Here is a 27436-nt window from a genome sequence, read left to right as displayed (position 1 = left end):
CAGCCTGTGGCTCATATGAATGTTCAAAAAAAATATTTATTTATAAAAAATACAACGGGATAAGTTTATGCTGAGAAATGCAGCAATAAATACAGTTGAAGGAAACAGCAACTCTACATTGATACATTGGCACAAACAGGAAGAGCACACACACCACCCAGACCTAACTGTCTGCAGGCCGATTTTGTACACGCTCCTTTAGAAACACCACTCTGAAAAGATCTTGTCGGTTTAGGTAAGAGAATGAGTACACATATAATCACAAATGCACACGGATCAGGACTTTATTTAAAAGTTAGCAAACAATACTGTAGACATTGATATGTAAATTTCTAAAATGCTGCATCTTAAATTTAGTTGGCAAAGACCACATTTAGCTCTAAGCATGACTTTAGTCTTCCACATAGAAACCAGATAACTGTAAAAAAAAAAAAAAAAAAAAAAGCTTCCTATTGTTTGAAAATCCCAGTCTATTAAGTAGATTGTAAAAATGCATAGGTCTTTAATAAGAGAATTGGCTGTACAAGAGTACTCCCCTTTCACAGTATTCCTTTTTACTTCATATGTGAGTTATTGCTTCTGCTGTAGGATTTAACTGTTACAGCACTAAAAGGGAACTATTTAGGGAAGAGGCAGAAAAAGGAAAAGGGAATGTACGTAAGGCAATATTTCTTTTAGGTACAATAAGCATAATAGTGTTTTAGGAAGACAAGATAAAAATTACTCAAGGCTAGCTTGGTTCTCACTGAATAAAAACGGGCTAAATACTGAGCTCCTCTGTGTAAATCTAATAATCAATGCCTTGGTCGCCATATTGGTAATCTCTGGGGTAGTCATCTTGGTACTCTCCATGATATTCATCTGGGTATTCTGCCTGATAATCACTATCACTAATTTCAGACCCATTTGTTCCCGTTCCTTGGCTTCCATTGTGAATGACAGGTTCTGTGGGAGCGGCACAGTATTTCGGATCATATACTTGCCGCCCAAGCCCATACACACTCATTCCTTTCTGGGAAGCAACTTTGTTGGTTCCCATCTGTAGAGAAATCGTCGAGTTGTCCACCGGTTGTAATGTTAGCTTCTGATCGTAGATGTCTCTTCTGGTACCTGGTGCTAACATCCCCGCCTGGTATTAGAACATAGTATAAAAGTTAAAACAGCAGCTAAAATCTATTCTGCTGAACATTTTCTAAGTTATGAAATTCACATTGTGAACGCTAATGTAATAATAACTTCATTTCAGGGGTAAAGCTAGCTTACCAAATAGTCCTGATGCTGAATCTTTCTCAAGTACCAATACTCACTGGCTTTCAAACCAGGTCAGCCCTTCCTTCAAACCCTTGCTCTGCTATAAAACTGCTAGGTGGCCTCTAAACAAGCTAATACTTTTGGTTTTAGGTTTCTCATATGCAAAATGGAGAAAATACCACCTACTTTGGATTTAGGAGAGGACTCAACATAAGCAATGTAAAAAGCACAGCGTAATGTGGGCACCCTGGAGAGTTACATGTGAGTACCTATTATGACCACATACACTCTCCAGGCCATCCATTTCAGAAGCTCATCACACATTCAGCAGAACTTATGCCGGGCAGTCCTTAAGGCCTGAAGTCTCAAAGAGCCAGCCACAAGTACAGTAACTCATTTCTCCATTTATGCCAAGCAGACAGTTCCAGGTTTAACTGGTAAAAAAGCAAACTTGAATGGCACCTATACGAGACAATGCCACATGTGGCAGGACATCTCAACTTTAGGTCACAAGGAGAAAGCTTTTTCAAACCCTATCCCCCACTCCTGTTGGATGTGAGCCCTGCCTGCTCTCCAGTGGTTATGGGAACCTCCCTATGAGGGGCTGATCTATTTTTAACAAGGAAATACTTCCATCTTGCATGGTGTTAGAATGCTGGCATTCTCACCATGCTATAGCCCCACCTAACTCCTCCTTAGAACACCAGATCATTTTACCTACCAAGTTTCAGAGGCATTAGAAGGAGCAATTTACTTGGATCTGGAGCAAGAAATAAACTTGCTATAATAAACGTATCTCTTTTCTTCTGGTTAGACGGAAAGACCAGCTGTTCTGACTGCCAACACACCATACTTGTGTTCCTACAGAAAAGTCCTCTGATTCTTTTGCTTTCTCAGCAAAACCAACTTTCCTGAAGGAATATACTTTATACCATACAAAAAATACGTCCTTTGAACTTAGTAAGTTAAGTGTGGGATGCCTGGGTGGCTCGGTTAAGCATCCAACTTCAGCTTGGGTCAGGATCTCACTGTTCCTGACTTCAAGCCCCACATCAGGCTTCCTGCTGTCAGCACAGAGCCCTATGTCCCCCCCTCTTGCTCCCTCTCTAAAAATTAAACATTAAAAAAAGAGTAAGTTAAGTGCTAATTTAAATGATCCTTCTCTACTCTTTGCTCCAAGTATAAAAAGGCACTGCTTACCTGGCTGGCTCCTTTGTTGGTGCCCATCTGCAGACTAATTGTGGTCTGGTCAAAAGGTTTGTCAGTTTGCATTTTGGGATCATAAAGATGCCTCCTGGTCCCATAGGCCGTCATACCTGCCTGGCTGGCACACTTGTTGGTTCCCATCTTTGAAGTTAAAATTAGCAATGATTACCACAGGTCACCACCATATACGACAAGCAAAACTTTGTGTTCTACTAAAAAGACAGAGGGGCACAATTGACAAGTCCCTTTTTGTGCTGAAGCTAGCTAGATACAAAATCTCCATGCTTTCACAACTTTCAAGGTGCTCACTTTATTATTTTAATTTTTTTAACGTTTTTTTAATTTATTTTTTTTGACACAGAGAGAGATGGAGCATGAACGGGGGAGGGTCAGAGAGAGAGGGAGACACAGAATCCGAAGCAGGCTCCAGGCTCTGAGCCATCAGCCCAGAGCCCGACGCGGGGCTTGAACTCACGGACCGTGAGATCGTGACCTGAGCTGAAGTCAGACGCTTAACCGACTGAGCCACCCAGGCGCCCCCCCAAGGTGCTCACTTTAAAAAGAAAAATTTCAAACAAGGTTTTAGAGGGCAGAATTATGAATAATTACCCCTGCTCCTCTTCTCCCTACTGTCTGTACAGCACAGATAACCAAATTAAGAGGTACCGCATTAGCCACTTAAAGGGACAGAGGCACTCTGACTAGGCAGCATGCTTTTCTACTCCAGGGGTTTGTATAAAAAGTGACAGCAAATGCCAGGTGTCTTCTCTGGCAGCTCAACAAGGGCTTCTTTCAAGTCTCATTGAGATCACCAGCATCTTCATGGGAAAAGGACCACATTTTATTCCTCCAACTCTCATGTCACCAGAGAGAAAGAGTGAGGAATGTGAACTCAACCAAATTCAGAGGAACAAGAATTCTTTTCTCCACTGAGAATATGGCTTTAAGGACAACTGATATACCCAGTTCTATTAGCTGGGGACACATTTCTGATGGGTCTTTTTCCTTAAAAAGGAAGGGAGGGAAAAAAAATCATTACAATCCTACCACCCAGATATTAGCTGTAAACCTTTGTGTGTGTGTCCTTCTAGGCTTTATCTTCTCTATGTATATATTTATCAATACACATGCATGTAAATAAATATACATTCAAAAATAGGCATGTGCATCTTTAAAGTAAAATCGTGATCGCACTGACCATTGTATTTTGTAACCTGATTTGTTTTCCTTCATCTTTGAATTCTTGTGTATCATTTTTACCTTACTCTGGTTCCTTCTGTGCGGTTATAATTTAACCAACTGACTACTGTTTGGAATTTCAGGTTTCCAATTTCTTACCAGATACGATTTTGTAGTGTACAAAAATAAATCCACCTCACATGATGCAGTGGCCGCGAGGACACACTTCTCAGTGGTGGTTTCGTGACATTCTCCAGGGGAACGATGTGAAGGGGAAAAAAATACCTGCACTAAGTACTTCCAGTAGTGCTTGGCTGCTGTATTGTGCAAATAAATGACTTCGGCATTGAGGTTTTATAAAATTGCCTCATTTGGTCAGTATCATTTAGGAATTTATAAAACACGTTTTCTTAAAAAAATAAAGACAATGTAATTAGGGAGGAAAAGTCATTTCCTAGAGAAACAATTGTCAAGTCTGATGGCATGCCTGAGGTTTCTTCTGAAACCATCATCAACGTCTCAGGGGCTTTAAATGGACATAAATTATATAAACCACATATCCATCCCCAAAACCTACATTAGCATGGATCTCATCCATTCCTTACTTATGAGAGACACACTTTACATGGTGAGAACTGACAATACCGAATCAAGCAGTAACACGTTGCTTACCTGCAAACCAATTACACTCTGGCCAGCTTTTAATTTTCCTTCATCAAAACGTCTTGTTTGTTTTTCTGCATACTTAACTCCGATGTCAATGGTTGTATGGAATCCTTTTGTTTTAGCCTAGACAGAAATTTGCACACTAACTAAAAAGGAACGCTGAAGTGGAGATTCTGCCAATAGTTTTTCACAGAAGGAACAACAAAGAAACGATACTGTCCGTAGATGAAGGCTTCACTAGGTAATACTCAAACTGAGGGGTTGAAAAACATATTTAAGGCCAGTCAGTAATACCTGTGGCTCTGAAATGTTAAGTGTTCTGATTAAGCTCTCTTATATGAGGCAGCTGATGTCAGCAGCCTTTCCATAAAGCTAATAATTATGGAGGAGACAGAGGCTGCTCCGCGCCTAGCCAGAACTCCCATGGGAAAGAAAAGACATAATTCATCACCAACATGGTGGGGCTTTTAAAAGCAGCCATTAAAGACATATACGTACCAGACCTGCCAGAGCCACCAGTGTAGTCTGAACCTGGGTCATGTTTCCATTCTCAAAAAGATCGTTCGCTTCAAATATGTCATGTGGCTTCATGCCATAAGCTTGAATAGCCTTAATAAAGTTGCCAATATTCTCCAACTATAAAGGAAAAGAGCCATATAACTTTGGGAGCTCAACACTGACATTCACATCATCTAAACATTATAAGCCTTCGTGACTACTGTAAGATGCCAGGCAGAAAGTTACTTGGCAAGGAGTCTTGACCAGATACATACCAAGCACAGCTCTGTCTGGAAACGGAAAGAGTAAATAAAGAGTATTTTACAGTAGGTCACATAATGGTCTTTTTATTTTTACGTAGTCATTTTTTTTTCAGTTCTTTGAAGGCAAGATCTTCCGTAGATAGTTTTAAGAATTCTGTGATTCTGTCTGAGCTATCCAGGGCTAAAATTCTGTCAAAAGGTACAGGATTACTCATCTTAATAATTTATTATCTCGAAATATATAGTCAAAATATCCAATTTTATGTAACCACACCCATTTGTGAACTAAGACTGCCTAATATGGTGTTCTACAATCAACCATTAGTTGTTAAATTCCTTGCTTTTTCCCTCGTTTATCATTATGGTCTAGATTGTATTTCTCTGTATAAGCTGTGTCAAATCCTCTCCAAGAGTTGACAGACTAAATACAACTTCTAAGCTAAGGATCTAATCACAGAACTAATTCTAAGTAATTATGGAAGCAGAGTAAAAAATAAAATATAGCCATGTGCATTAATTTCTGCTAAAATGTCTACTTTAATCAAATCTTTGCTGCATAAAGAATAACCAGAGGTTGCAGGTTCAGCTGTTTACCTGAGGCCAGTTTAACGAGGACTCGTTAACCTTCTTCACTGAGCCCGGCTGTAGCTTGTTTATGAGTCTGAAAAGTAAAGTACAGGTGACATTTATTGTTCATACAAAAACAAGGACTGGAATGTAAAGTTGGCTCCTTTAACATCAGTAAGAAAGCATTAAAAACATTTCTGAAATGTTAAGGCTTGACATCCTGGATTGGGAAGGAGGACAGCACAGAAGCCTTGTGGAAAGGACCAGAAGAACAGAAATGGCCAAAACTTACTCGCAGAGGATTATGCCATCTTTTAAGCCCAGCTGAAAGTTGGTGCCAATGCTCATGCCTGTCACCTCTTCTATCCAGTTTCGGAGATCTTCTTCTGCCTGATGATCATACTTGGAAGCGATCTGAAATACAAGTTAACCAACTTTGGAAGAATTTTCATTAAAGCATCAAAAACTGCTGACTTCAGCTTGCTCTACTTTTCTTATCCATTAAGACCACAACCGTGACATGCAGTAAATTACACTCATTGGAATTCACTGGCAAACCTAACCAACTATTATAGCTTCAGTAACTAATAAAAAACTTTGGTTAAGGCAGTTCTTGGAGAAAATTTGAACAGTACAGGGAGAGAAGCTGGGATTGAGAAGGAGAAACTATGGATCAAAACAAGACAGATTTCCACTCATGACACACAGGAAGTGACAAGAGTTTATAGCATATTACAGTATGGCAGTCGTCATATTAAATTTCAAAGATTAAGTCATTAAACACCACATTCCCAAAAAAGAGAATGGCAGGATTCTGACACATGCACCTATTTTACACAGTGTCTTAACCTGCCAACGCATCTCGGCCAATAGTTTTGCTGCTCGCAGGGTTCTGGTGTTTCTACGCCTCTATTCAGCCAAATGCACACCGTGTGCATGTGCACACACATGCACGCACTCCTTGGTACTGACCGTTGTACTGTAAGTACAACTTACACTAAGAAGCTCTGTTTATGTAGTCTATAGCCTATAAACTCACAGCAGTCACTTCTAGACCCTTAGTGTACCTAGCACACTACCTGACTTCCAAACATTTAATACAACTAAAAGAAAAATTCCTTACTTAACAGAATTCTATGATAAAGGCAATTTACAAACATAGATCCTATACTATTATACACGCTAAAACCTACTACACACAGATTTTCAAAGATCTCTTCATAATAAGACCAGAAACCTCAATTTAAAAAAAAATAAAATTTACACAAAATATTATTAAAAACCAGTTCTCAAGCTATTCCTTGTCCTAGGAATATTAGAGAGGTCGGTCAACCAATTAAGAAGAACACAGCTGGAAAGAAGAGATTATGTGTCATTTTTCTTCTCACACAGGTGAAATGCCAGCAACACGCAGATCATGCCCAGGGGGATGGAGAGATGATGAGCTTGTAACTGACTGTTGCAGCATCTATGGAAACGGAAATGAACACAGAAACATTTGCTTCCATAAAACATGATTAGGTTTCATTACTGAAATAAATAGTCTGAGGACATTTTTGTTGTGGAGAGGGCCCTCAAGTTCTAGTTCCACAGGGAACCCTCTCCCGAACCCTCACCATCAAGCGGCCGGGCAGGGTTTCTGATTCACCGTCTTCACTGCGGAGGGCAGAATCATTGGATTCCACTCATTACTGTATCATTTAGAGAGAAGCAGTCCTTGATCTGCATTTTCCTCCCAAGTTAGAGAAGTGGCTCTATACCTCCCATAGGCTAATGGAGGATTTATTTGAGCTGTAGATTTACTTAGCCAGAATTCTAAATGCAAATTCAATGAGTTTACATTTTCATGTTAAAATAACTAATGCTGTGCAAGGTGTCCTGGATCAAATTTTGGCCTGGAGGTTAGTTTATAAAAGACAGGTCAGGCACAATATAAAGCTAGTACACAATGTGTGTTCACTGCCTGCCCTCTGGTACTTCCATCCCCCCCCCAAAAAAACGCCACATTTATTTGGATTTCCTGCCAGTGTGGGTTACTGGACGTGGGAACAGGAAAGAAGGAGGCAGTGATGATGGAAGGTGTTGCCAACGGGACACATTCACCTCTGGTGAGCAGGAAGGAGGCATTACTCCTATTACACCTCAGATACGTATTCTTACATAATGAATGTATCTCCCCCAACATAGGGGACATATCTATTTAGATAAATGGCACCTTTAGAAAATGCAATAAATAATTTGATAGAAAAAAATTTAAGATTTTCACACTAGATTTTGGTTCTAGGTGACTAGGAAAAAAAGCTAGAAATGTGGGCGGGGTGGGGTGTGTGTGGTATGGCTGGAAAGGGACCAACAAAGAAGAAAAGGAAAAACCAGCACTCCATAAGTGTTAGCTGTGGAAAACAATCTCCCAGTTGAATTTTTTTTCAAAAGCAAAACACTCAACGAGGAGTTGCATTTCAATGAATCTAAAGACAAACATGGTAGGCTAGGGTGGGAGGGGTGCGGTCAGGGCTCTGAGCTGGCTCCACGCATCTTGCTATGGGCCCTAGTTCATAGTCAATCCATCTAGCTTCTGATCCATTTCCTGTCTACACAAAAAGAAGGCTGAATCCAATGAGCGCACTAGGTCTCTTTCCATTCTAAACTGTCTACACAGTTTGGCCAACCAGCAAAAATTAGAAGGAAATTCGTTCTCTTAATTTTTCCAAACGTAAAAATGTAAGTAACACTGGAGGGGCTGGGGGTGTTTTGGAGGGGGGGATGAGCCCCAATGAGTCAAATTTTTATTCAACAACAAAAAAACCCATAAAAGCATATTTATGTTTCCTTTATGCAAATGTGTCTGACAGATTCAATGCCATGCCCCAAACCACAAAGTGATTACAGATTTAACTTGAAATATCCTAGCAGAAAAGCCAGAGAGAAATTCATCTTCCCTGTGGACTGTTCTCATCAAGGGAGTGAGGAGAGAAAAATCAAGGACTGGAATTAGCTGGAATTAGTCAGGGTTCAAACCCTGACTCCACCACTGACTAGTTGCAAGCTGGAGCTCTGGACGGCCGACTCCGTCTCCAGACTTAATGTAATAGCGCATGCACGAAAAAAATTCATAAGCACATCCAGGCAAAGCTCAAGACCCCAAGTGCTAATCTAAAGATGAAAAGTAGGAATGCGTCCCCATCCTGTAACTGTTGCTCCTGGCCTAGGATTTTACTTTAAGTAAAGGAGCAGCAAGGATTTTTCTACTCAAATACCACTTTTTTAAATAAGTGAGCTTTCTGCAGACAGCCCAGCTAAATAGAAGTCAAAATTTCAGAATATGTACTTGTGAGTTTAAAAAGAAAAAAAAAAAAAAAATTCCTATGAAATCATCCAGGAAAAAAAAAAATCTATTTCAAATTTTCTTTTAGCTCCCGGCCTGCAGCACTGTTCCACAGGACACAGAAATCGGAAGTGCTTCCTTTAAAAGTGTATCAGAACACAACCCAAGCAAATATGGTTATATTCTTTAATTACAGAGGATATTTTTTTAACTGTTTTATATATACAACTTGTAAAATCAAGGGACTGAGAACAATTAAAAATAAAAAGTAAGGTCTGGCCAATAACACTTATTCACTATTTCTATCTAAAAAAGCTTTAATTTCCGAACATCAGGCAGAAAATGCTGACAAGAAAACTAGCTTAAAAGATTACTTAATCTCACTTCATTAATACATCATGGAAATGTCACTCTGATTTGTTTAAAAATGACTCTTCTGGGGGGCCTGGGGAGCTCACTCGGTTGAGCGCCTAACTCTTGATTCTGGCTCAGGTCATGATCCCAGGGTCATGGGATTGAGCCTCGTGTTGGGCTTCACGCTGAGTGTGGAGCCTGCTGGAGATTGATATTCTCTCTCTCTCTCTCTCTCTCTCTCTCTGCCCCTCTCCCCTCTCTCTGAAATAATAAAAATAAAATAATAATTTAAAAAAATCACTCTCCTGGGGCGCCTGGGTGGCGCAGTCGGTTAAGCGTCCGACTTCAGTCAGGTCACGATCTCGCGGTCCGTGAGTTCGAGCCCCGCGTCGGGCTCTGGGCTGATGGCTCGGAGCCTGGAGCCTGTTTCCGATTCTGTGTCTCCCTCTCTCTCTGCCCCTCCCCCGTTTATGCTCTGTCTCTCTCTGTCCCAAAAATAAATAAAAAACGTTGAAAAAAAAATTAAAAAAAAAATCACTCTCCTGAGTTATTCATAAACATCATTTTATTTACTCTTCTACAAGATTTATTTGATTTGATCTTCCCAAGCCACTTTCACAGACCTTCTGCCTGGGTCCCTCAAGTGCACAGCAGCGTTTCCCAGAGCCCTGCCTCCTGACCCCTCTCCCGGGGAGGTGCACGTCCGGACAACTTTGGTACCATCACTGGAGAACCCCCGCTGCAGGATCCTAACTAAAGCTCACCAACATCCCCCTTGCCAAACACAATCAAAGTTGAAGAAAATGAAGACAGAAAAGCCTCTGGGGCATCTGGGCTGGAGGTGAAGAGAAACCTCCTGCCAGTCATCCTCCTGGCCAGTCAGAGCTCTGCCAGTCCTGCTGCCACGCCCCTGGTATCTTCGGTTGCCCGCCCCCGCTTCCTCTTGTGCTGGGGCTGCCGCTCAGGCCCAGGTGGCTTCAGCCTTCTGCCCTTCCGTGGGCTTGCTCCTCAGAGCTAACAGCAACCAGTGTGGAGTCACCCTCTGGTTTAAGGGCAGCTCAATCCTTTCTAGCTGTATGACCTTTCTTCTGGATCTCTAAAATAACACTTGTTTAAAAAAAGAATAATAATAAATAAACAGTACAGAAGCATGCAGAGTGTGCATTTTCAATGGGGTAACACGGCCCCGCAAAGGGACGACAGTGGGTTCTTGTGGTGGGAGTGAAAACAACCGTAGACCTTACGGTAATCTGTGACCCTCCCCAACAAACTCTATCCCTTTGTACTAAATCTGGTGGGAGTCAAGAGGTAATTAGGAAAAACATCTAAAAACTTTCTTTGGGGAAGCAGTGATGGAAAAAAGTTGAGGAGCATGGAGACAGTAAAAATGCACAGGTTTCTCTTCACCTCCCTCCCCTCCCCCTGCCAAATCCTCCTCCCTTCCCAGAGGTGAGCACCTGCCTGTCTGCCACTTCTGCCACGTGCACACATACATTCGGGCAAATCAAGTATAAAATAACACTACATCTCCCTTCACAAGCACAAGCCCCAAGGGCCGACGCCTCAACAGTAAAGGGAGACACTAGATCAGACGAAAGCCTGCTCATTGCCAATAGCCAAGCCCTCCCAGCCAAGGAGGTCTGAGAAGTTCCCCGACAAAATCCCTAAAAGGGGATTCGGAGCAACAAGGGAAACAGAGCTTCAAAACCATCTCAACAAGTGACCCCAAACTGCACTGTTTTATGCACTGTTTTATGGTGCTTCTCAGTGTAAGCAGGGAGCATTCAGCCAAAGTGCAGTTTAGTAAAAAGCTGGGGGTGCACCCGTGTGAGGGGCAGTGATTATATATATAACAAGAACTGTCGGATGGCCCCGCTTACACCCAGGGATGTTCTAGAATCTTCGAAAGAATGAAGATGTGTCTTTCCCATGCACTCCTCACAATATATTCTTCTCACAGTGCTTGGTAAAACCTGGAGGCGGGCAATTCCAGATCACTAGGCTCCGTGTCTCACACCACCAAGGTAACCCAGCATTACCCCAAACCCTCTAATTCAATGCAGCGTCCCTCTGTTTCAAGAGTTCCTGTGCATCATGGATTCTTCCTCCAACGTCCTTCTCCATTACTCCTTCCTTCCATCCATTATTCAAGTGGCTACTACATACCAGTTAGGTTCAAAGGCAAAGTCTCCGCCTGAAAAGCTTACATTCTAGTAGAAAGAGACAAATACCTATTAAATACAGTGTTAACACCCTTCCAAAAAAATTGTATTCAGAAAGGGGGATATTTAAAATAAAGAAAAGATGCCTGGCTGGCATATGCCTGAAGCATATGACTCTTAATCTCGGAGTTGTGGTTTCGAGCTCCATGTCGTGTGTAGAGGTTACTTAAAAATAAAACCTTAAAATAAAGAACAGAACCCCCTGGGACTACCAAATAGATTTCCACCTAAAATACCATGATGCCTCTTCCCTTCTTTATCACCTGCTATATAAAAATATATTTCTTTCTTTTTATCTATCTATCTATCTATCTATCTAGATATCTAGATATCCTTCATGCCCAGTGCAGACCCCAACACGGGGCTTGAGCTCATGATCCTGAGATCAAGACCTGAGCTGAGCTAACAGTCTAATGCTTAATCCAATGAGCCACAGGCACCCCTAGCATCTGCCATTCTTGATACCTCATGAAGACAATGAAGAGGCTTTAACATTTTTTTTACCTACCTTAACCTTCCCCACCCTTGGCAAATTTTTAAAGTATTCACATTGTGGATACAACAAGCTAAAGATCACATGTCTTGAAATCAAACTTTTAAAACTTCCTAAAACTGTGTTCCCAATTCTAGTGCGACCTAAGTAAATGACTTAACCCTGGTGAGGGAGGTCATCTTCCTCCCAGGACCATTGTGAGAATGAAGCCTGCTCCACAGGTAAAGAAGGGCCCATCTCAATGCCTGACACATCAGAGTTAATGCTCTCCCTTTTTATCGGCTTGAGCACAGAAATTACAAACTATTAACCGAACCCCACTACAAACTGTTCGCTTTATTGTCTATGATTCAAAAAGTTCCACTGGGACTCATCTGGGATACTGCCCTTTGCCACTCATCAGCATGCCCACTCCTGCATGTCTTTGCATCCCCAATTCTCGTTCTTTTTCAGATTATTGATGAAAAGGATAAAGTAACTACTTTTTGAAAAACAGATTTATATCTTTAAAAAAAATTTTTTTAATGTTTATTTTTGAGAGAGACAGAGCATAAGTAGGGGAGGGGCAGAGAGAGAGGGAGACACAAAATCCGAAACTGGCTCCAGGCTCTGAGCTGTCAGCACAGAGCCTGGTGCAGGGCTTGAACTCACAAACTGCGAGACCATGACCTGAGCTGAAGTTGGCTGCTCAACTGACCGAGCCATCCAGGCGCCCTAAAACAGATTTATATCTTAAGGGTGATAGAGGTGGGAATTCTAGAGAAAAAAATCACTTTTACGTTTGGGATAAGAAGGTCAAGGTAGATTGCATGCCTTCCTCAAGGTCACTATAGAATCTGAGACTCCTTCCACGGTCTGAACTGTGCTAAAGATCTGATGGCAAATGAGTATATTCCAGGGCTATGGAAAACCAGATCTGCCTCAGGTAAACAAGAGGGACACCTAACAGCATTTTTTTAAATCATATTTGTTTACGACAGAAACTCTGGGAACTCAAAGTGAACATCCTTGCCAGTGAGCTTCCAATAGATGCCAGAGAAAGTTTCAACCCTGTGCTCCCCATTGTTCTGCTGTGCTTTAGCCAAATGAACCTTTATAACCTGGCTGCCATCCAGTTTCACGTGGATTCTCTTGCCCACAATTTTGCTTGGGAAAACCAAGTCCTCCAGGATCACGTTGTGCACGCCTGTCAAAGTGCAGCTCCTGGGACACTTTTGCTTATTTTCTGTATGGCTTTTTTGAGTTGGCCGAGACAGAATTCTCCTCTGAGCAATAAAGACAATATGCTTCCCACTGAACTTTCTCTCCAATTCACAGACGAGCCGGACTTGGATTTTCTGGAAAGATTTCAGTTGAGGAACGCGAATAAAGATGATAATAGCTTTTGGACCACCACCAACTCCAATTTCCTTGGCTGCTGTTATATTCAGCTCCTTTAGCTGGGCTTTGAGGTCCGAGTTCATCCCCAGCTTGAGGAGAGCCTGGTATATGCCGGACATGAAGTTGTCCAGCTTCTTGTCATTGGGCCTCATGATCTTCATGCTCAAACTGAACATGGCCTTCTCCTTGGTGAGAGCGCTGGCCCAGGAAGAGCCTAAATGCATTGTAAAGTTGGGCCCTTTTCTCAGAGGTACAGCTGGACCTTCAGATCAACATGTCAGCATACGGCACCAGCACAATTTTTTCTCTCCGAATACGTATAGTCAGATAAATGCAAAGATATTATGGCTCAATGTACCAATACTATGAAACTGACAAAGTTTTTAAAATGTCCTAAGAGGAGTTAGTCCAATGCATAAAGCAAACCGCATAACTAAGAAAATGCAGAAAAAACAGAATGTCAACTTTGCCTTCTCTAACTAGAAAAAGACCTTCAGTTTAGAATATACAATTTAGAATATACATAGTTAAAAGTTGGACTTTGAAATTTCAATCTAAACAAGGTGGGAGTGAGCACAGAGGCTGGATTCCCAGAAGAATCCAGACTCAGAAAGAACGATGAGCAAAGATGCATGGATTAAACAGCTCACTGATGTGAGATGCCCTGGCAAACAAAAGAACAGGAACCTGCATGAGGGCCCGCTGCTTCCTGACCCCCACCCAAAAGGCAAGGACCTCTCTACTATAGGCTGAAGAGCCTGGCTGTCATGCTAGAGTGGACTCCTGGAGAGAGAGTGTGCAGGTACCTGGGCAGAGGTGGGTAGAGAAAGTCATCCATTACCAGGAGCCACCATACCTATGCAAGACACATCTAACATGCCTGTACTCTCCTTGGGGACAAGACAGGCTTTAGTCATCTTGTACCCCTAGAGCCCATGCCTAGCGCAAAGTAGGTATTCAACAAATGATTTTTCATCCATTGGTAGTAGTACCCAACTAGAGAAATGCCACAGATTTAAAGATCTATCTTGTTTCGGAAAGACATCTGCATTTGAATACTGCTGGTTTTTACAGGCGCCACATCTCCTTGATCTACCAATCTAGTAATCTTAGATGGACCACTAGGGACATATTTGTTTTACTTTCTCATAAAAGTCCCTATGTCCATGGCACTCCTTAGGTCCAGTTTAGTAACTCTAGAAGTAGGGCCTGGTCAGAAGCAACAACCATGCCCGCTGTGCTGATCTACGTCAAGGAAGGAGGGGCTTCCAGTGATATGTACCTTGAGGCTTAGATTTAGATCTGTTCTCTTCTGTCTTGGTAACAAATTAACAATTGGCAATCTGGAAACTATTGGACATACTTATCAAACGGATAGAAAATTAAATTAGGAATAGCTCAAAAGAAACACAGTTCAGATTCAGAACATCCTAGCTTAATAAATTATTCCAGGTATATGTAAAATCCTGCACCAAAGTTCTAGAACTAACTCGTCATGCATACTCAATAAGCTAAACAACTCTGTCTTAAAAAAGCTAACACTCTCTCGGTGTGCACAGGTATACAATTCTTTATAAAATACTATTGCCTGTGTTATTTGCTTGATAACAACAGCTCTATGAGGTAGCCAAGGAAAGGGTTACTTAAATAAAACAGGTGTGAGAGGAGCATGTAAACTAGAAAACCTTATGCAATTATCATCGCCCTTACTTTATAAAGAGGGAAAACCAACTTGCCAAGCAAGGATTGGAATCCTCAAGCAAGGATTGGTGCCTCAACTACCTTATTACAGTGATCAAAACAGAATGACTCAGTGCTTTGTAGTCAAACAAAGGAGTTAGTTAATAATCCCACTGGACTTTGGTAGGTTAAACCATATCTGTGGCATTACCGTGATGAATTCTGAGTGCTGCAGCCTAGAAGGGGACACTGACAAATGGGCAACAGTTTCTAGAAGGGGCAAACTGAATGGGGACAAGATCAGAAAAATCATACACAGCCTATAATGAGAGACTGTTCGCCAGGAATGGCTATATATAACCTAGAAGGGACTTTGGGGGCAGGAGAAGAAACAGGCTGGTACCATCTGAATAATTAGATGAAAGTCCTATAGAAGAGGAAGTCAATCTGTTCTGAATGCCACACTGCAGGCAGACCCAAGACAAGTGTGTGGCAATTCTAAGGAGACATACAATCAGCATGTAAGGATGGAGAGCACGTGAGTGCCAGCGAGCGAAGCACAGGGGGAAGGAGACCCCCAAGAAAACCTGCTGGAGAACATTCTCTTGCTTCGGAAGGAGGCTGGCTGGGTCTTGAATTTGATGTTGCTGTAGAAATCCTGCTGAAAGGGGACTGTCACAGAAGCCCCTCAGGTAAAAGAGATGAAAACAGAGATGCTCTTGAACACTCTGCTTCCTTCACCTCACCTCTAGGATATTTGAGGGTCCGCCTCACTCATCGCTCATCAGACTTGCAGCCATCTGCCATTTTTACTGCCATCTACCTCTTCAGGTACTGGTGTCCTCAGTAGGCACCTAGGTGCCTCCTGAATAACTTGTGAGTCAGCCACAGGGTCGGCACTGAAACGTTGTCCTTGGTTTCTCTCATTACAAGGGGCATCAAGGCAGGAAGTCTTCCTTCCATAGCTTTAGAACGTTTACTCACTCCTCATCGACTATACAGCAAGTCTGCTTAGTAGGACGGGCCTTGTGACCTGAGGAGGCATGAAATCCACCTCCAAAGCCCTGAGTGTACATTGTATTTACACAGAACTCATCTCTACCAACCTGGGAAATGCTCCCTGCTCCCAGATCGCTGACCACATTCATCGAAGTGCTCCCAGCTGTCCACCCCAAAAGTGAGTCAAACACACACTGCCCCCTTACTCTGAGCTACTGTTGGGCCATGGGCAGAAAGAAGGCCAAGGAGGAGCAAGACCCCAGCCTTCTGGTCAGCCCTCAGTACATCAGGAGCTCCTGCTGGGGGCCCAGTTCTAGGTCTCAGATCTTGAATGCCTTTTCTAACCACAGCGGAGTCTGTCCCTTTGAGAGGCCTGGCCTTACACAACCGGTGAAGAACAGAGTTGAAATACCTCATTTTAGACACAGGCTAGATGCTGCTAGTGAGGTTTCACAGGAGTCTTAAGGATATATTAACTGTGCAAGATACCAGGGCCTTTTTCTTCGCAGTGAAAATTAGATATGAAATTTCCATTAAAAAAGCAGGATGGGATTTCACATTTCCTCTTTTTAAAAAATTGTATGACCTACATCATGAAATAGCATATGAAGATATAGGATACCCAACTTGTTGAGACACTAAGTAAAAAGGTTTTTGGTTTGATTTGCTTTAATGGGGAGTGTGAAAAAAGATGAAGTCAAAAATAAGGTTCAAACACCTTCATGACACCAAGTCCTACACAACTGCCACCAAAGACGGGACAGATGCAAACTATGGCTCAGGCTTCTTATACACTGCAACAAAGAAGGAAAAAGTTACAAGACTGACAGAGTTCCTTAAAAAAATACGTTTCCACATGGCTCCCTTTTCCAGTCCTGAAGCCCAAGGAGACCCTGTGATGAGGTCACACGGCGCCCTCCACATCTCAACAATAAAGCCAACTGCACATTTTACCCAACCTAATGCTATCTGAGAGCAGGGAACAAGGGAAAATAAGTTCCTCTGGAAGCTCTGGATCCCCCATCAGCGTGCTGTGCAAAAGTATCTTGGAGAAAAAAAAAAAAAAAAGCCTCTTGGAGACTATGTAATAAAGGCTTGCTATAGACATCCAGGCACAAAAACAAAATAAACCCAACTTTGCATCCCTTCCAGATGAAGGGCCCAGGGAATGAGGACAGAGAGCAGTACACAGGCTGCAAAGGGGCCTCAGCAGGACTCAGCAGAGAGCGGCAGCTGAATCAACAGTATATTCCACAGGCAGGCGTCAGCCTGGCCGGTCCCCTCCCACTGCTGCTGCCTGCACCATCAGACCCCAGTGGCTCCAGGAAAACAAGGCCAGGAGCAAAGGAACACCCTGATTTCGCATGAGGAGGGGAACACAACGGTGGTAAGGAGGAGGAAAGGTCTCACCCACCTCAGTTGTTTCCCGGTCCTCTTTCTTGCTCCTTCCCAGCTTTTCACAGTGAACCTTCTTCCTTCTATTGCTTTGGTCCCACTCAAAGTGCACACCAAGGCCTTCCCCTTATTTGGTCCATCAGTGGGCACACACCACCCCCTATGTTGTCTGAAAAAGTGCCTTTTCCCCCCTTTTTTGAATGCAGTTGACACACAGTGTTATGTAGTTTCAGGTATACAGCACAGTGATCCTATTTCTCTATACGTTATGCTATGCTCATCACGACAAGCACTCATCACTTTTTTTTTTTTTGTTAAGTATTATCTCCATCCAATGAGGGGCTCAAACTAACAACCTCGAGATCAGTCTCCTGCTCTACTGACTAAGCCACCCAGGTGTCCCAATCTTTGATTAAACCTGCTGCCGGCTACAAACACCGTCCTGTTTTCTCTTTCATTTCATGACAAACCTCTCCATTTCCTCACTTAGTACTTCTTCCTAACATCTCTGGAAATTTCCTCTATGGAAGACCATCTCTCAGAAGGTCACCAGTGACCCCTCAGTAGCCAACTCCAGTGGCCTGTTTCTGCAGCACTCCGGAAAGCCCCTCCAATCCCCCTCCCTGTGGCCGCTTGTTAAAGAACTTCATCCTAGAGCTTCCCTCTCCGGTCTGCCTTCTCCTCTTCACCTTGAAAGATGCAAGTTCTCCTTGAGTTCTGGCTTCTGATTAAAAGTTAACAGCATGGGCTCTGGCAACTAAATGCTCTGGTTGAAATCCCAGCTCTACTGTGCTGGGACCTCCTCACCTGTAGACCAGAGATCATTAATAGCACTTAACATCGGAGAGTTGTTGGGAAGAATCAAGGATTTAATTCACGTTAATCATGAAGAAGTCAATAAATGTCAAACCTTACCCTTCTATGTGTGCTTTGCTGGCCACTCCTGTAGAGATACCATCAAGATTTCCTCCTTCAAACTCAGAACATCATCCGGAACAATCACTTGACACTATTTGATAGCCATTTGGATAAGAAATCATCTTGATGCTGCCTAGACTTTCTATTTTAAAAACTACGTATCATCAAATAATTTGTAAAAGAGAGGCCCCCACCTCACTCTGCTGCCAACTCACACCTGAGTGGTGGGGTGACTGAGACAGTAGGCGTCAACAGATGTCAGTGACCCGTGACTTTGTAATAATGAACTAAAACAAGTGACTTGAATTTTGACAAGCCTGCTCTGATATCGTTTTGGTTTACCACCAAGAGGAGAACCACCTTCTCTTTCCTACCTTTGGTGGGAAGGATAAACTAATTTTTTTTAGAGAGTCATCTGGTACTACCTATAACACTTTTATGTATTAGGTCAACAGTTATGCGCTTTTCTACACAAGTACTTTTTAAGGAAATATCCACCAGAAGGGAGGTAATGAATAAATAACCAGAATCTCTACAAAAGACTACAATTCAGTTCTAAAATGGTCGAATGATATTCAAAGTTGCACCAGTGGTTGGGTGGGGGGTAAGGGATACAGGATACTTTCACTACTTCACTATCTGCACTCTTCACAACAAATATTTCAGTCACAAAATCAGAACAGAAAAAGAGAAGAGGTTCTCATAGGCAAGGAAGATGGCGCCCCAAGGTAGATGCACTGTGTCCATACAGAGATCACTTGTCCAAAAGTCATGGGCTCAGGTCTGGCCCCAAAGCCTACGTCTTTTCCTCCACTAATGTTCTCCCACCCCCACCCCCCTGAACCAGCCCGACAGGAAGTGTCTATGCTGCACACTGAGCCTTTGGCAGAGGGCTGTGCTGCCAGCCAGCCAGAGGAGGGTTAGGCAGCAGGCTGGGCCTCTGCGGCTTCACATGAAGTCCTTTCCACTCCCAGAGGAGGAGAGGGCATCCAGAAGCAACCTCTACCACCATCACCGCATCAGACTGATGCACCATGAACATGCTACAGAGTTCGAGAAAATGTTGATTCAAACCAGCCCATGGGGAATCAGCAGTCTCAAAGGGCGTTGCCAGCGTGGTTCAAAAGTTCATAAGAAGATATTTGGCAGAGATGTCTCAGACCAGAAACACTTTAACTCCTCCACGGGCCCCTATAAAAAGGAACCTCCTACAACAGGCATGTTTGAGAAGGTGCTGTAAGACGGAATGCAGGAAAGGGTGTCAACAGAGCAGTCATGGAAAAGAGGAAAAGAAGAAAATTTAAAAATCAAGCCCAGAGGGGAAGAAAATTCAAAACGAAAGCCTGGCTGGCAAAGCACATGCCTGTGTGTATGTGTGGCCGAGATGAGGTGGGGCTGAGGGATTTCTACAACATACAGGTCTCTCAAGAAAGGTAAGGAAAAAGCAGAGACAAATGCCTCCCAGTCTTCAGAGCAGAGAATGGGCCCATTCAGGGGGAGGGATGCAGCCATACGTGAACTCTCGTGAACTCTCGAGAATGGCCCCAGAGTTCCGGCTTAGCTGCGAAGGCCAAGGACCCTGACAAGCTCACAATATGACGTTTAACCTAAGTATGATTTCTGTACTCGATCAGAACTATGATTGCTGTTGCTATTTTTGCATTCAAAGTAGAATCACATGTTTGAATTATGAGAGACTTACTACACATGGTATTGATTATTTTCTCTCCAATTTCCTCCCATGTGAAACAAAAGGAGGGAGGGAAAACTGCGATCATGAAGCACACACTCTCTCTCCCATTTGTGGAGCCTTGTGTAGCACGAAGCAGGCTGAGAGGCGGGGGATAATGAAGAAAGATCAATGTCCAAACACTTGGGAAGGGGAGAGAAACAACGAAGTCCTGGCCAGCCCTGTCTAGCCACTCCACAGCCAGGATCCCCTGGAAACGTGTCAGCGAGGAGAGGAAAATGGCCATAAATGCTTAGGTTACGTCTCACCCGAAAGAGTCCTTCCACGCCCAAAGATCTCTTTTCCCTGCACTCCTGCCTCCAATCCCCTGGCCTGCCCACTACAGGCCACTGATGGCACTCATACCCTGAAGCTTCCTGTTGGCAGAAGGAAGATGCTAAAGAAGTTCCCTCCCTTCCTTATGGGGGAAAACTAATACTACATCTTCTGGGCCCATGGACTTCCTTCACACAGGTCTATGCGAAGCCTTCCTAAGACCATTTGACACAGAAGGCCTCCAGTGCAACCAAGATTTAAACACAAAGGGGTAGGGGCAGGCTCAGGCGGTGGAGCATGTGACTCTTAATCTCCAGGTTGTGAGTTGAAGCCCACGCTGGGTGGAGAGATTACTTAAAAAATAAAATCTTGGGGCGCCTGGGTGGCTCAGTGGGTTAAGCATCCAACTTCGGCTCAGGTCATGATCTCACAGTCCGTGAGTTCGAGCCCCGCGTCGGGCTCCGTGCTGACAGCTCGGAGCCTGGAGCCTGTTTCAGATTCTGTGTCTCCCTCTCTCTCTGACCCTCCCCTGTTCATGCTCTGTCTCTCTCTGTCTCAAAAATAAATCAAAAAATAAATAAATAAATAAATAAAATCTTAAAAATAAATGAATAAACACAAAGAGGTAAATATGTTCATCAGTGCACTATGGAGGAATATGAGCCCTATCTGAAAGCAAGAAATGAAAGAGGCATCTTATCTTGTTTAACAGAAATCTATCTCTTAAGAAGAAAAAGCCAAATAATAACATGGCCAGAAAGCAAAGCCTCAAGCTCTCCAAGAAGCACCTGGCTCTGGGGGCAATGTGGACACAATGAGAACAGGCTTCGAACCCCAGCATTTCACAGAGGGAGCACAGGCTACCAGGGGAAGGAGTCTTGGATAAGGACTCTAGGGGCAGATCATATTCTAGACACAGAAGTGAAATCCAGAGGTATTGTTTGGCATTGTGGTCCCCTATCTGCCAGAAGCCTCATTCAGATACAAACAGATTCCTGAATGAATGTCCAAGTCTTGGAGATAATCTCAATATCTAGAAAACAAGAGAAGCTCAGTAGAACACAGGACTGAACGTAACCAGCAGAGAACCAGCCAGCAACGTGGAACAATGGCTAACACTTACATGATGTGTGCTTGTAGTTCCAGGCATGATTCTAAACACTTTACAAGGGCTGTCTATTTTACTTCTCCCAACAACCCTATGAAGGCAGGTATTTCCATATCCTTATTTTGCAGATGAAACACAGGTTACTTGCCCAGAGTCGCAGATTCAGGGGCAGAAACAAGATTCAAACGCAGTCTCCATAGTCCACGGTCTTAGGCACGAGAATCTACTTTCTCACTGACAAGAACCAGGTATCTTCAAGTTCACAAGGATTCCCACGGTCGTATGTTTTTATGAAGTCTGCCAGGTATTTTTGTATTTCTGGGAATGATTGACATGTTCCGCCCTCCCACACTGCATATGCTTCAGGCCCCACAACCAGGATCTACTCTGGGCTCAAGAAATCCTTAACAAAAACCTGAGCACAAGGATGTGTGAATAACAGCTAACAGCCCAGTATGGCCAGGAATTTAGGGTTAGGAAGAACCAACACACACAGAATATATGCTGTAGGAGGCTAATGCCTAGAATAAAATGAAACTTGCCCAAAAACTCTAAGGACAAGCCCTCTCCCACCACCTAGTCATACTGAGAGAGTAAGTTAAGCATTTTCTCATTCTGCTGGGTGTAATGGTATAATTGGCTACAAAAACCAAAGCCATCCAATTGTGCTTCATTTTCTTCTTTTTTTAATGTCACAGATAATAATGATCGGTTCATAAAACACTTTTAGGTGAAAATACTCACTAACCCCCACGATCCGAACCTGGAAGGGAAACGGTACAGGGGGAAGGATGCACCTCTGGTTGATGGCAGTACTTGCGACATCTTCCTCATCAAGCTTTTTTTTTTTTTTTTTTTTTTTAAACGTAAACTCTACACCCAACATGGGGCTCCAACTCACAACCCTGAGATCAGTCAAGAGTCACATGTTCTACCACCAACTGAGCCAGCCAGGCACCCCATCAAGCTTATTTCTGAAATCTAAAGGAGTGGATAGAGACAGACAAATAGTACAATTTCCACAAAGGAAAGAGTGTAAAAAGCTGTGAGTCACAGCACAGTGAACTTGATAATGATCTTCATTAAAATTCCAGAGTAAATATGTCTCAGCATTTTAGAGAAGAAAGCATGGTACCCCTTCTCAATTTAGCAAATGTATTTTCTTAAACTGTTTTGGTTAAGAGAGGGGGAGAAAAAAAGAGGGCAGGTAAACCACAATGGCATCTCCCACCCAGGAGGCCAGATCCGCTGAGTGACCACTTTGCAGGTGGTCTTTGGGAGATGCAGGTATCCCACAGAGCCTTACAGAGGGGCCTTCTACCGTTCCTCCCTAATCTGGGAGTCTAAGAAAGAGCCTCAGCAAAAGCACAGGAATTATCTTGCTAATAAGTTTTCCAGTGTAACATTAATAAAACAAACTGAAGAAAAGCAATCTGTGAAAATCACCTTGTCCTTCCAAATTATCACATTGCACTACAGAATTCTATTGCGAAGAATAATAGGGTTAACTTCCAATTTTTAAAGATGGTAAAATCTACTCCTGATGGATAGATTCATTAAATCAACAAATACTTATTAAGCATCAACTATATCCCAAGTTGTATTCTGAAATACAGATCTTGACGTAGCTCATCAATGAATAAGACTGGAACCCCTATGGCTGGTAGAAAGAGACCGTAAAGAAAAGCTTTGAATTAAAAGCCTATGTCTGGGGACGCCTGGCTGGCTCAGTCAATAGAGCATGCGACTCTTGATCTCAGGGTTGTGAGTTCAATCCCCACGTTGGTTGTGGAACAACAACAACAAACTAAAGCTAGACCCAGCTACATTTTTACCATGATTCCGGTGCTGTACCAGGCAGACCACCTTAGGGTGCAATCTGCGGCTGGAGTCCACAATCACCTGGGGTTAATGTGATCAGGAACACTCTTAGAGCAACTGCTTGTTCAAAGGCAGGCTGGCTGCCAGGCCTCGCGGGACATTTGGTCCTATTTGTTACTATATGATTGTTTAACTTACTCTTCAGTGATTTACAATTTTAGTAGTAAGTCTTCCAACATGATTTTTAACTGTTGAGGGCTACCACTGTTGCAACCAAGAAGATTCCGCAAGAAGCTATTTTGCTCAAACCATACATTCCAGGTGAGAAAACTGTGAGAACGTTCATTCCAGTTCCCATTCTTCTTAATATTTCAGAGAGACGACACCCCTCAAAGATACGGAGGTAATTTCAGCTCCACCCACTCCCTCCACAACTGATTTCCTCCACCTTCCCTGGGACCTATAAGCTCCCCACAGCATTTGCCGTGAGCCCAGGGAGGGTATGCTTCCCTGCATCCTCAACTTTACAAGGAGGTCTACTGGCTCCAACATCTTGTTCAGAGCCAAGCGTCAGGAAATGCTGTGCTTTCCTTGAGGACCCGTCATGTTTTCTCACAGCTTAAAAGGCACAAAACTGTTTTCCTTTTCATTTTGGTCCCCAAAATGCAGTGGGGGGGTCTGGCTCAACCTTACTCCGTTCTTTCTTCCTTTCTATTTCTTTCTTTCTGTTTCTTTCTTTTCAGGACCTTACTACTTTATGAGTGTTTCCATATCCCACAGAATTATCTACACCAGCTTCCGTGTTATCTGTATTATCCCTGACCCTACTATTCTATTAAGATCTTTGCAGATTGCAAGTTATTGACCCTTTGTTGTTTAAAGATGCAGTTCACAGTCCATGCTGAAAGATTCTACTTTTTTAGGCTGTTTTCAAACTTTTGCCATTAAAAAAAAAAAAAAAAAAAGTAAGTCTGATATGTTTTGCCATGTATTATCTATCATCTTGTCAAATAAATATCTTAAGTTTACAGATTTTTCCCCTGCACTTTTACTAAGTAAAAGTACTTAAGATCAAAGATTTCCTCAATTCATTGACGAACTGCTTTCACAGCTGGAATATAAAAAGACCAAAGGCTTATTTAATAGAAATGGAATACTTACAGAGTCAGTGACAAGTCTAAGAAATAGAATATCGATACTAATTTTCAATTACTAAGAACTAATAGCTACAACATAGTCATCAAGTACGTACTACAAGCAGACACATCTCACCGTAGTGTTTAGGGGTGGTAACTATTATTTCCCCCATTTTACTGATTAGGAAACTGGGACAGAGATATACCCATGAACTTGCCCAACATCATACAAGGCAGAGTGACAGAGGGAGGACTAGAACCCATGTCTGCTTGAATCCAAGGTCTGTTCCACACTGCTTCCTGAGGACGTTTATATTTTTTCCACTTTGTTAAATGAAGTTTTAAGAGGGGGGAAAAACACACCTTACATTTAAGCAACATATCAGTTATGCAATACATAAAGAAAACAGAGGAAGAAATCAAAGAGTGTCCAAACCAAGCAGTGTCAAAGTTCATGTTCCATATACCCACTCCTCTGTTGGCACTGTGTCCACAGCTGAAATGCAGTATCTCATACAAAAGCCTTACCAAACATGGATATTTGATTTCCAAGCCCAGAGCAGATGAAAACAGCACTGGATGAGTAATTACAATGTCAAGAAGTGACAGGTGGACAGCAAAAGTGGGGAGGGTGGGCAGACAACAGTGACTGGTAGTAGAATATCCCTAACTACTTCACTAAGATATCACTTGGAGAGTTTACATTCTTAGAATATTCCAACTCTCTTCTGTGATCTTGAGCAAATCACACCCTTTCTGAGCTTTGGCATCCTGACCTATAAATGATGTTGGATAGCCCCAGCAATCCCTCCCACCTCGAGGGGCTGCTGTGCTGTTAAGATCAAAAGACTTCCTATGAAAGGGTACTGTATGAAGGGCCCATATAAATGAATGGGGTAGTTAAAATATGCCTTTTGTGCTTAAAGGAATAAACCCGCAGTTATAGAAACTCGAAGCTATAACTTTCCAAAGGCTCTGAAAACTGAGGTTTTACTGTTTTTAAAAATGTACAATTACAGTGATCTAGCCAGTGTGTGCAATTCCTTCAGTCTGCTCAATAAAAAGGAGGAAAAGGGCAGAAGCTGCTTCATTAGTCAGCAAAAAGAAATTAATACGGATATGAACATCCAAGAAAAATAAGTCACTTGAAGGACTGCCAAAGTTATCAGGACCTCATTTACAATGCAAAAGGTAGAGACTCAACCGTTCAACCGTCCCCAGCCAAGAATCACAAGGGCGAATTAAAATTAATGTGTACACGCCAGGCCAGGGTATCACATCCAACAGTTTGGACTTGCGGATTCCTCTGAAAGGATTCCTAAAGCTCCATTTGTAAACCCTGGAAAGAACCGAACAATCAGGCACAAACCATTTCTCTGTCCTCTAAAAAAAATGTTCAGGAAACTATTTTCGAATAAGGGCAAGGCACTAGACAAAGTAAAGAACCCAAACGTTCCAATGTTGGATTCGTAGGTTAAAATCAACTCTTTGCCTCAAAGACTGTTCAGAATTTATTAACTGAATCAGGATGCGCAGGCTGTAACGGGGGGGAGAAGAGCTATAACTCTCCCTTGGGGTTTGACAACGGTGCGCTTCATTGCCTCCATATAATTCACTCCACACCGCGTGCACCCTCAACACTGGGATGCTGCAGCTTTGACAATGCCAGCGTATTCTACCAGCGGTCGGACGGTGCGGTGGCAATCCTGACATGCTTCGGCTCCCGGGAGGTTAATGGGAATTAAACCACAGCAGCCCTCCTTTGTGGCGCTTTGGCCAGAACAGCAGAAAGGAGACAATGAGCGTTCTGTGCGCAGTTCCGCGCCGATTGGCTGCTCTCTCCCCCCAGAAACCCCTGATGTCATGGGCTTGGAATGCAGGGAGGGAGGGAGGAAGGAAGGAGAGGATTTGGGGAGGGGGGACGCCTCTCATCTCTTTCCCAGACCAAAAGTCCCAAAGATAAGCCCAATGCATTCCTAATGCTAGGCAGTGGCAAAGCTGAGAGTTTCCAAACGCAAATCACTCCACACTACAACCCGCCTCGGCAAACATACCCTAAACAAAAGCAACCCACGAAAATATCCTTGATACCGTTGAAGTCTAATGTACTACAAACTTCGGTTTTACAAAAAATCTCAACTCTACAGCAGATTTCGCTTCCAAAGCGGCGCACTCAGGCTTTGTCTCCGTTTTCCGCAGCAGCAGCAGTTAATTTGCCTCAAGACACCGCAATTCGGAAACTGTGAAGCGTCCGGGGGTCCCTGGGGTCGGTGGACCTCTCAACGGCCCCCCTCCCCGGGAAGAGGCAAGGAACAATGGGGGGCCCAGTTTGGCCACGTAACCGCCTGACTCGGCTTGTGGCTGAATTCGGCCGGGGGGTTGGGGTGAGGGAAGACGCACGGTCCGGCAGCAGCCCAGGCCCGGGCGGACGGCGGGGGCTGCTTGCCGGGTCCCCAGCCGCGCCGATGGGCCCCACCTAAGGGCGAATGACCAGGCAGGAGCGCCCCCTTCCCGGAGGGGCGCGTCCTGCAGCCACGGACCGGCTCCGGTAGCTGCAGGCCGGCGCTGCGGGATTCCAGGAGCCCGGGAACCCACCGCCCGCCGCCAGTCCTGGCCCGCGGCGCTGAACAAAGCCAGGAGAGCGCGCCTGGGAGACCGGCGCTTCGAGCCCGGGGCCAGGACCGAGACGCGCGGCCACTCTCGCGCCGCCCCGACGTCGCCTCCCCGCGTAGCCGGACAACCACCGCGCGCAAAGGAGAAGAGCGGCCCAGCGCCGCCGCAGTCCCAGGGACCCTCGGGCGGCATCTAGCCTCCCACCCCTCGCCCTGGGCGTGGCCGCCCCACCAGAGCCCGGGCGTACCTTGTTCTTGACCTCGGCAGAGAGCCCGTAGGAAGGGCCCTTGTTGAAGTGGGTCATGGTGGTTCGGGAGGCGGGAAGAGGCTGCGCTCGGGTCTGGGGGTTTCTAGTAC

The 27436-nt window shown here is 43.7% G+C and overlaps 2 protein-coding genes and 1 pseudogene across 15 annotated transcripts in view; 1 reads left to right on the top strand and 2 right to left on the bottom strand.

Moving 5' to 3' along the window:
- SLC44A3 (solute carrier family 44 member 3) overlaps positions 1-10001 on the top strand; it is a 331946-nt gene extending 321945 nt beyond the window's left edge. For 11 of the 14 annotated variants that reach the window (XM_060626294.3, XM_078451636.2, XM_078451630.2 and 8 more), the window contains one exon: positions 1402-2445. The gene's annotated coding sequence lies outside the window, so the exon portion shown is untranslated. Of the gene's footprint in view, positions 1-1401; positions 2446-5840; positions 5940-9893 lie in introns of those variants that run through there. The other 3 variants (XM_078451631.2, XM_078451632.2, XM_078451634.2) reach the window with 3 other exon arrangements.
- Positions 19-27436, bottom strand: CNN3 (calponin 3). Its single transcript, XM_060626298.3, has 7 exons — positions 27327-27436; positions 5923-6044; positions 5658-5724; positions 4801-4938; positions 4309-4425; positions 2452-2598; positions 19-1129 (listed from the first exon to the last, which is right to left on the bottom strand). Exons 1-7 carry the CDS (start codon positions 27381-27383, stop codon positions 788-790), a joined length of 990 nt encoding a protein of 329 aa, XP_060482281.1. The 5' UTR covers positions 27384-27436; the 3' UTR covers positions 19-787.
- Positions 9588-18386, bottom strand: LOC132673578 (small ribosomal subunit protein eS7 pseudogene; annotated as a pseudogene).

Source organism: Panthera onca, chromosome C1, assembly GCF_046562875.1.
Source record: "Panthera onca isolate mPanOnc1 chromosome C1, mPanOnc1 haplotype 2, whole genome shotgun sequence".
NCBI classification, from domain to species: domain Eukaryota; kingdom Metazoa; phylum Chordata; class Mammalia; order Carnivora; family Felidae; genus Panthera; species Panthera onca.
This window is presented reverse-complemented; position numbering and strand designations above follow the sequence as displayed.